At 33.2% G+C, this 9,832-nt stretch overlaps 1 protein-coding gene across 2 annotated transcripts; it reads left to right on the top strand.

Annotated features, from left to right (window-relative positions):
* The first annotated feature begins 1,712 nt into the window (after positions 1-1,712).
* Positions 1,713-8,737, top strand: LOC136227730 (uncharacterized). 2 transcript variants are annotated; one of them, XM_066016473.1, is made up of 13 exons: positions 1,713-2,002; positions 2,151-2,217; positions 2,309-2,419; positions 2,731-2,926; positions 3,642-3,727; positions 4,144-4,336; positions 4,768-4,879; positions 5,570-5,697; positions 6,090-6,296; positions 6,434-6,543; positions 6,885-7,014; positions 7,160-7,309; positions 8,311-8,737. In XM_066016473.1, exons 1-13 carry the CDS (start codon positions 1,912-1,914, stop codon positions 8,530-8,532), a joined length of 1,803 nt encoding a protein of 600 aa, XP_065872545.1. In that variant the 5' UTR covers positions 1,713-1,911; the 3' UTR covers positions 8,533-8,737. The 2 variants fall into 2 exon arrangements, with proteins under 2 accessions (XP_065872545.1, XP_065872551.1); XM_066016479.1 differs by lacking the exons at positions 1,713-2,002; positions 2,151-2,217 and having other exon boundaries at positions 2,303-2,419; positions 2,723-2,926.
* The last annotated feature ends 1,095 nt before the right edge of the window (positions 8,738-9,832 follow it).

Below are 9,832 nucleotides of genomic sequence, written 5' to 3'. Positions count from 1 at the left end.
ATATCTATCTATATATAATATAAAACAGTAACGATAGAGCTGATGTGTCACTTCCTCCTTTTTTACTGATAAAAAATATAATATAAAATATAATATATTAACTTTATTATATTATTATATTTATTTATAAAAAGATTATTTTATCCGTACTATATCTAAGAGTTCTACAAAATTTAAATTAATCCCTAAAATCTCTCTAATTCTCTGCATATATATATCTAAAAGTTCTACATAATTTAAATTAATCCCTAAAATCTCTCTAATTCTCTGCATATCTATATATAATATAAAACAGTAACGATGGAGCTGGGGTGTCACTTCCTCCTTTTTTACTGATAAAAAATATAATATAGAATATAATATATTAACTTTAGTTATATTATTATATTTATTTATAAAAAGATTATTTTATCCGTACTATATCTAAGAGTTCTACAGAATTTAAATTAATCCCTAAAATCTCTCTAATTCTCTGCATATCTATATCTAAAAGTTCTACATAATCTATATCTATATATAATATAAAACAGTAACGATTGAGCTGAGGTGTCACTTCCTCCTTTTTTACTGATAAAATATAAAATATAATATATTAATTTTAATTATATTATTATATTATTATATTTATCTATAAAAAGATTATTTAAATTAAATGTGAAAATAAAATAATAGTCCCTAAAATCTCTCTAATTCTCTGCATATCTATATCTAAAAGTTCTATAGAATCTAAATTAATCCCTGAAATCTCTCTAATTCTCTGTATATCTATATATAATATAAAACAGTAAGGATGGAGCTGATGTGTCACTTCCTCATTTTTTACTGATAAAAAATATAATAAAAAATATAATATATTAACTTTAGTTATATTATTATATTTATTTATAAAAAGATTATTTTATCCATACTATATCTAAGAGTTCTACAAAATTTAAATTAATCCCTAAAATCTCTCTAATTATCTGCATATCTATATCTAAAAGTTCTACATAATTTAAATTAATCCTTAAAATCTCTCTAATTCTCTGCATATCTTTATATATAATATAAAACAGTAATGATGGAGTTGGGGTGTCACTTCCTCCTTTTTTACTGATAAAAAATATAATATAGAATATAATATATTAACTTTAGTTATATTATTATATTTATTTATAAAAAGATTATTTTATCCGTACTATATCTAAGAGTTCTACAGAATTTAAATTAATCCATAAAATCTCTCTAATTCTCTGCATATCTATATCTAAAAGTTCTACATAATTTAAATCTATATTATATAATATAAAACAGTAACGATGGAGCTGAGGTGTCACTTCCTCATTTTTTACTAATAAAAAATATAATAAAAAATATAATATATTAACTTTAGTTATATTATTATATTTATTTATAAAAAGATTATTTTATCCGTACTATATCTAAGAGTTCTACAGAATTTAAATTAATCCCTAAAATCTCTCTAATTCTCTGCATATCTATATCTAAAAGTTCTACATAATTTAAATTAATTCCTAAAATCTCTCTAATTCTCTGCATATCTATATATAATATAAAACATTAACGATGGAGCTGAGGTGTCACTTCATTATTTGTTAATATTTATATATTAAGATGAATCCGTACATCGCACGGGTCAGAAACTAGTTTTATTATAAAAAGCCCAAACTATTATGTCCAGTGCCCGACGAAGAACCTAATAGCGCGACCCGTATCTAATCCGAAATGATGCGGGACCTAAACATGATCCGAAGTACCCGAGTTTGCACTGGAAACTGCTCCTCTGCACAAGCCGCAAAACAACATTAGATAAACGTTAGAAATCTCTCCCTCTAAATTTCCCTTTATTTCTCTCTCTTTGCTACCTTCTCCGATTTCTTCTCTTCTCGAGTGTGTTCAGTCCTAGCATTGATGGGGAAGGATAATGAAACAGTATCTATGGATATTGACGCCCCAAAATCAGCCAGTTCCGATCTGATCAATCCCAGATATTCAATTAACGGTATTTCCTTTTACCTTGATCTGCTTAATTCGTCAACGAATTTCCCCCACTTGTCGGATTTATTTTCTCTCTGCATATGCACAATTGTACTAGAATTGCTCAACTTAATTAAACGAAAGATATGACTTTTTTTTTGGAAAAAATCCAGTATTGCAGCTCCTGAAGTCTGCGCAGATGCAGCATGGATTGCGGCATGGGGACTACACTCGTTATCGGTAAGAGCATTTCCTGAGGTTCTTCTGTAGCATAAGAATTTATGTCACATGAGTATTCTGATTGAGTTGAGTAATCACATTTCAAGCGCAGGAGGTATTGTACTGCTCGGTTGAGGAGGTTATATAAATCATTGAAATTTACCCATGGCCGTGGTAAATACACTCGTAGAGCTGTAACTGAATCGACAGTCACTGAAGTGAGGTGAGTGTTGTTGGTTTTTTGATCTTGTTTTGTGCTCCATCCATTTGGAGCTTAACTATTCTCATTTTATCTTGCACCATGATTTCCACTTGCTGATTGATTCTCATTATTCTGGGGTCATTTTACTCTGGAAGAAGCTTCTATTGTTAAGTTCATTGTTTTATGATAATGACCTTTTTATTGGGGAAAATAAGTCTTTTATAATTCTGCTGTTTGAAAAACTATTGCTTAGATGGTTGCTTTGTTTTGAGTATCTATTGGTTTTAATGTATGTGGGATTTAATAATTTGTTTTATTTGAAAGAAAAATAGGTATTTGCATTTGGTTCTTTATTCAGCGGAGAGAGCTTGGAGCCATGCCATGGAAAAACGACAACTTCCAGATGGTCCAAATGCAAGGCAACGCATCTATTTGATTGGGAGATTAAGGAAGGCAGTGAAATGGGCTGATTTATTCTCACGGTTGTGTGCTGCCAAGGGAGATTCTAGAACATCTTTAGAAGCTGAGGTGTGCCTCTGTTTTATTATTCAACTCATTGCAGCCTTTGGCCTCCGATTTCTCTATTTCTATTGCTGTACAACTTGGTCCAAAGAGTGTGCATGAAGTTTGATGTTTTTACATCATCTGGAACTTTTTTAATCCTGCTAAGGATCAGAGTGAAATTTGTTGCAAAATGTATCATGGTTGTGTGCATGACCAAACACTAAAAGCAAGTGTTAATTCAGATAGACCTTGAAGTTCTTAAAATCACCTTAAAACGCTACCTGTTGATGCCTTAGTCATAACAAGTGTTAAAATTGTACTATGATATTGCAATGCTGTTTGTATGAGCTTGACAGCTGATAATGAAATCATGATCAAACTGAATTTATAGGCCCCAGCTATGCATGAGGACCATTAAGATGCAACTCCCAGTCTGGGGCATGAAAGTGTATCCTCTACAGATATGTCTCAATTATGACTTGCTTTTGGTGATTTTGAGAACTTCAAGGTCTATCTGAATTCAAGGCTAGAGCCAAATTATATAACATTTGTTTATTAGAGTGGTGCAGTCTTTATCATTTACTTGATCATGTAACACCCCCAAATAGTTTCCAATTCTGCTGCTTATTGCTTCTACTGAATTAACATTGCTTGTTTGAACTGTAACCATATCTTTGTCAAAGTATGATGCAACATCTCCAATCTTAATCTATAAAATCTTCACTTACCAATTGTGTAGGCATATGCTGCTTATATGAATGGAAATTTGTTGTTTGAACAAGACCGAAATTGGGATACTGCATTGAAGAATTTCATCAGTGCTAGGTACATTCTTCTCTTCTTCATATATATATGTATAGATGTACTGCTCTGCTAGTGTCATTTTACTGTTCATGTGTTTATTAACACAAAAATAGTTGTCCTTCCATGTGTTGTTTTTCCTGGTTGTGACAATCCACTTTAAGTAATCACTATGAAACCTATGTCATAGAGGATTATCCCTTCTGAACAAGCTGCCACAATCAAATGAGGATATGATATATGATTTTTTTTTTTTTGAAGTTAGATAGTTATATTGATTTTTGGCCTAGTTTTAACTTTTTAATTTGTTTGGATTAATTCAGGCCTTGTATTACTTTGCAATATGGATGTAATGGCTCTGCAATATTTGCAAGCTCATACAGTTCCCTCTTTTTGTTTACTAAATATAGTTATTAGGTAACATGTGGTATGTCATGTAGAGCTGTTTATGAAGAGCTTGGGAAATATGGAGACATGGAAAATCAACTTTTGTGCCGTGAGCGTGTTGAGGAGCTAGAGCCTAGTATTCGGTACTGCCGACACAAAATTGGCGAAGCAAATCTTCAAACTTCTGACCTTCTACAAATGGGCGAGACAGGTCCTGCACTGGACCTTTTTAAAGCTAAATTGGAGGTGAGGAAGGTTATTTTGCAGGAGATCAAGCTTTCGGTCCCCTTTTTTTTGTCCAAATTTGCTTTCTCTTGCTTTTTGAGTTTTCAAAGAAGTTGAACCAGCTACTTCAGTTTGTTGTCTTGTTGTCTTTTTGAAAAAGTTAACCATTTTAGAAAGAATAACACATCATACTACCCCATTATATTTTATATACTTGAATCAGTGTGAACAAGACTTTATGTTGGATCAACTCTGCTCGAAAACCCATTATGTTTTTCGTGCGTATAGGTGTCGTAATCATTAATCTAGATCAAGAATGTATTAGCTTTGATAAATTTTGGAATTGTCTCTAGTTTCTTCCTATATTGCAAGTTTTGATAGGATAAATATTTTGTGGATTTTCTTCATTTCCTATTTATCCCTCATGTTTAACGTGTTACCTTGTTTTGCAGGCTGTGATGGCAGAGGCTAGGTCCCAACAAGCAGCGTCCATGACAGAGTTTCATTGGCTTGGTCACAAATTTCCAATATCTAATGCAAAAACTCGGGTTGCCATTTTGAAAGGTTGAGTCGACCATCATGACCAAGTAACACAATTATATATTTTATACATCAGTAGATCTTTGTAACATTGTGTTTATTATTTCCCTTATCACTTGTTAAAATAAGTGAAAGAAATATACTGAAAAGACATCAGAAGTGCTAACATCAGTAACAAAAGATATCATTTTGTGAGAAAAAGAAGGTCAAGAGGTATACACATGCTATCCAAAATTAAAGTTCCTTTAACACTATTTATGTATACCATGATATTTGCATTTCTAGCTAAGTTGATGGATAGGCAGGTTTTATATTTCAATGATCTTCATGCAAGTTTATATGACGTTATATGTCAATTGGGTTGGCTAATAATCTTTATTCTCACGAGAAATTCCAGCTGAAACCGAGAAATTGCAATACATTTCTGTGGTTGTTGTTCTGCATTATCATCTGAATTGTGGTTCTTTGGTCACTAGAATTTTAGGAGAGAAAATATAGAAACATGTTATTACTTGAACTTCAAGGAAGCTGATATCTCATTAATAAGTTGCAATAGTAGTCATTGATTCCATAAGTAAAAAATGAGTACTTGGTTTTTATGCTCCCTTGTTTGTCTGTTGTGTGTACGATATTAGCATGTTACTTTTTACCCCTCAGTCATTTCTATTGCGTGCACAAATTCTGAAGTTTGTTTGTTGTCCATGAATTCTTCAGCTCAAGAATTAGAGAAGGATTTACATGGTCCTGCAGCAGATTCATTCCCAGCAGATAAAAAATTAGGAATCTTCGACAAGATCTTTACTGCGTATCATGAAGCAAGAAGTTGCATTCGCAGTGACTTGGTACGGAATATATTTTTAATAGTGTTATATGAAATATGAGGGCGAGCCTTGGCGCAACGGTAAAACGTTGTTGCTGTGTGACCTGAGGTCACGGGTTCGAGTCTTAGGAGCGGCCTCTTGCCAATTAAATTGGCAAGGGAAGGCTTGCCCCCAATACACCCTTGTGGTGGGACCCCTCCCCGGACCCTCGCTCAGCGGGGACGCGTAATGCGACCGGGCCGCCCTTTTTTTTTTTTTTTTTTTAGTGTTATATGAAATATAGAGGCATGTCTCCTCGTTTTATTGTAACATCAAATGAACTTTTATAAATGTGTTATGGCTTTTTAGTTGTGTGATTTGTTCTTCTCTCTAATCTGTTGCACATGTATTTTATGACATGTTAAATTTTCTAGGTCAGTGCAGGTAATGCTGATAGTGTCAAAGATGACTTAAGTGGCCTTGATAAAGCTGTTGGTGCTATCCTAGGACAAAGGACAATTGAGCGAAACCAGTTATTGGTTAGCATTGCAAAGAGTAAACTCACTAGGCGCCGTGATGACAAAAATGAGAAAGTTACTAAGCCTGAGGAGCTTGTTCGCCTTTATGATCTTTTATTGCAGGTTAAAAATGATATTCTCTCAATATTATGTCTCAACACATAATTCTTTCTAAAAAGATAGATTCAATCTACTAATGTATATGATACTACTACCCCAGTTTAAGTAGCTAACCATTTGAACCATGCTACTTATGACAGAATACCTCTGATCTTTCTGACTTAGTTAGTTCAGGAAGAGATACAAATAGTGAGGAAGTTGCATTCTCAGAAGACTGTTCACTTAAAAGTTTGGCTTTCCGAGCACAAAGGTTTGTCTTTGAACTCCTAATTAATTTACTTGTCTTACTAAACAAAATTTGATCCATTGGGATCAGCTTGTAATTTTATTATGAGATTCTACTAAAGGGCAGGCTGTTCTATTTAATGTATTGATCTTTAGAATATATATGTTTTTTTCCAATTTGAACTTTTGCATTTTTGCTTCATTTTCTAATAGTTGCTTATTAGATACCTGCAAGTCTTTTCTTATTCATCTGCTTTTACAGAACTTCTTGTCAGCACTATGCTCTGCACTGGTGCTCCCGTTTTCAGTTGTGGTTGTTCCTCATTTTCATTTGACTTCATCTTTTATTTTCTTGTTTGTCTGCAGGTGCTTCTTCCTTGCTAAGTCATACAGTTTAGCTGGGAAGAGAACAGAAGCATATGTGTTATATTGCCATGCTCGTTCTCTAGCTGAGAATGCCATACAGAAGTTTCAATCTCTAAATAACACTGATGAGGTGATTTATTAAAAGGAATTTTACCTTCTTTTTTGGGAAAATAGCTTTATTCAATTTTTAAAATGCTTCATGGGCCTAATATCATGTTCTTGATGTGTATTTGTTTAATGGATGATATTTGACTGTAAATATTTTTGCATTACAGTTGATGATGAAAGAGCTGAAGACTTTGCACAACGAGTGCAGAGCTAATAGTTGCATAGAGCATGCATCAGGAATTATGGAGGCCGAGAAGGCTCCTGAGAACTTGTCCAAAAAAGTTTCTGCAATGTCATTAAGTGGAAATGATAAGAAGGTGCAACTTGAATTCTTTTATGCTCTTTCCTATAAAATTTTACAAGCATCAATTGCTGTTGAGTACCGAACTTAAAACAAAAAGATGGCTAGCTTACATGTTTCATTGTTTTATATCAGTTATCATCTCTTCCTTTTTTCAATTAATACAAAAGATGCCATCATTATAATGATACAATTATCCTGCCCTTAAACAATTTTGAAATCTCATGTAGTAGATTAGGTCATCCCCACATATATATAGGAGATACATAAGAACTTACCAGTCTGTACTTGTATGCAACATGCATAAATATTAGCTTGTTATTTCTAGTGCTTCATCTTTTGTTTAAGCAACTGAACTGTATGGTTCCTCAGTCTTACCGGCCAATGGGGCGAAGAGCAGTGAGACAGTACTTGCTGCTGACGAGTATTCAGTATTCTGTGGTCTTTGATGTAGTTCACATGTATTTTTTTTGGTACACAGAATATAGCGCTTGTGTTTGTTGATATAGCAGGTGGAGAAAGTAATCATTATTGACGTTATGGAAATAATACTGTGGTGGCTACCTTTGAATCAGTATTGTTAAAAAAACCTAGGCTTCCTAGGTCTCAAATCGATATGATCATAGGAAATATTAATTTCAGTAGTTGTAATGTTTGGCACAAATAATAATCATATATCAAAGCATTCTTCTTTGCGATCTTGACATTGTGTTGCGTCGTATATTATCTATTCTAGAAAAAAAAAAAGTGAACAAGAATCTTGATTTGCATATTTTCTCTACTTAGAGTTGAGGGGCGCAACGGTAAACGTTGTTGTCGTGTGACCAAGAGGTCACGGGTTCGAGTTTTAGGAGCGGCCTCTTGCCAAATAAATTGGCAGGGGAAGGCTTGCCCCCAGTACACCCTTGTGGTGGGACCCCTCCCCGGACCCTCGCTCAGCGGGGACGCGTAGTGCACCGGGCCGCCCAGAGTTGAGGAAATATTGATTTGGCATTGTTTATTGGATACTGATTTCAGGTGGAGAAATACCTGTTGGAGAAACTTGATGTGTACGAGTCTGCAGTTGGAGATCAGAATGTGAAAGCAACTTCTCGAATTGAAGTGTTCCCTCCGGCGTTCCAATCGATAGCTCGAGATCCAATCATATTGGACCTTGCCTATGATTATATCGATTTCCCGTCTCTAGAACACAGGATCAAGAAGGACAAGAAAGGTTTCTTGAGTAGGTTCTGGACATGAGCTAGCTGATAGAGATTTAGATTGAGGCTTTGAACCTAGAACCAAAAAAAACAAAAAGAAACCCAGTAATTCTTTTTGAGGGTCTTGGAGGTTTTCACTTGTTAAGCTGAGATAATTTTGAATTGCCTGAAATTTGAAATTTTTGTATTTCTATTGAAAATATCTATTTAAATGGTTGAAATAGGACATGAAGAGTACTCATTTATTTAGGTCTTTTAATTAATACTTATGCGTTGGATCAGTTTGGGTGTTGAAGTTATATCTCTTGGAGGAGCACATTGTAGTGGGAAAAGCAAAATATAATGAGATGAACAGAAAATAATAAGATTGAAAAATGCTCGTCTTTTAGTACAACATTATTTAATTTTGGGATGAGGTATCGAAATAGTTTTAAAGTTTTTAGAGAATTACTAATTTAATTTCAATGTAGTATCAATTTTAGCCACAACATTTGTGAAATGATGCAAATTATAGATTTGAGTTAATGGATCTTGTATGTTTGAGTTATCAAAGTTTCGTTAACCTATGTTTATAATTGCATCATTCCACAAACATTTAGGGTTAAAATGTTGTTATTTTGTACGTTGGGCCAAATTGGCACTTCTTAAAATATCTTGAAACTATTTTGGTAACTTATTTAATTTCACAATTTTTCAGTCTACAACCCTTGGACTAGTATAGGAAAAATTGATATTATATTATACGCTTGACGCACCATGTTATCTGTGTGCCATACCAATAATCTAATGTTATATGGAATCTCAGTAAATAATCTATATTATAATTTTTTTTTTTGTATTTATATAAAATTAAAGATCTTAGAGATATAAATCTTAAACCTTAGTATATGAAACTTAGATCTTAATTTGTAAACTCTAGACAAGTAAAAGTATATGTTGTGATCACGTACAGATAATGTGGTACGTTGGACATATGGTATAATTTAGACATGTAGTATAATTTCTCCTTGAAAAGATTTTTTTCTTTTCTACCAGTTTGCAATTTTGCCACATGTTTATTTGGCTATAAACACTTCAAATTAGCACGAGCCCTAACAAGTTCTTCCACTTCGAAAGTTGCAACTTATTTTGGAAGAACTTCAATAAAAAATGAATTTTTTTTAGAATAATCTGGGAGTACTACATCTAACGAATCAACTAATGCAATATGTATATATAAATCTTTAACACCAAGTATCTCCCATGAAATGATAAGCAATCCTATGTTAATTGATCGGATTTAGTACTCCTATAGTAAAATTTCCCACTGAAAAGATAATAATAAAAAGCTAATGGGGTTT

The sequence above is a fragment of the Euphorbia lathyris genome, chromosome 1, assembly GCF_963576675.1.
Source record: "Euphorbia lathyris chromosome 1, ddEupLath1.1, whole genome shotgun sequence".
Taxonomy (NCBI): Eukaryota; Viridiplantae; Streptophyta; class Magnoliopsida; order Malpighiales; family Euphorbiaceae; genus Euphorbia; species Euphorbia lathyris.
Note: the sequence above shows the minus strand (reverse complement) of the source record. Positions and strands in the feature narration are given on the sequence as shown.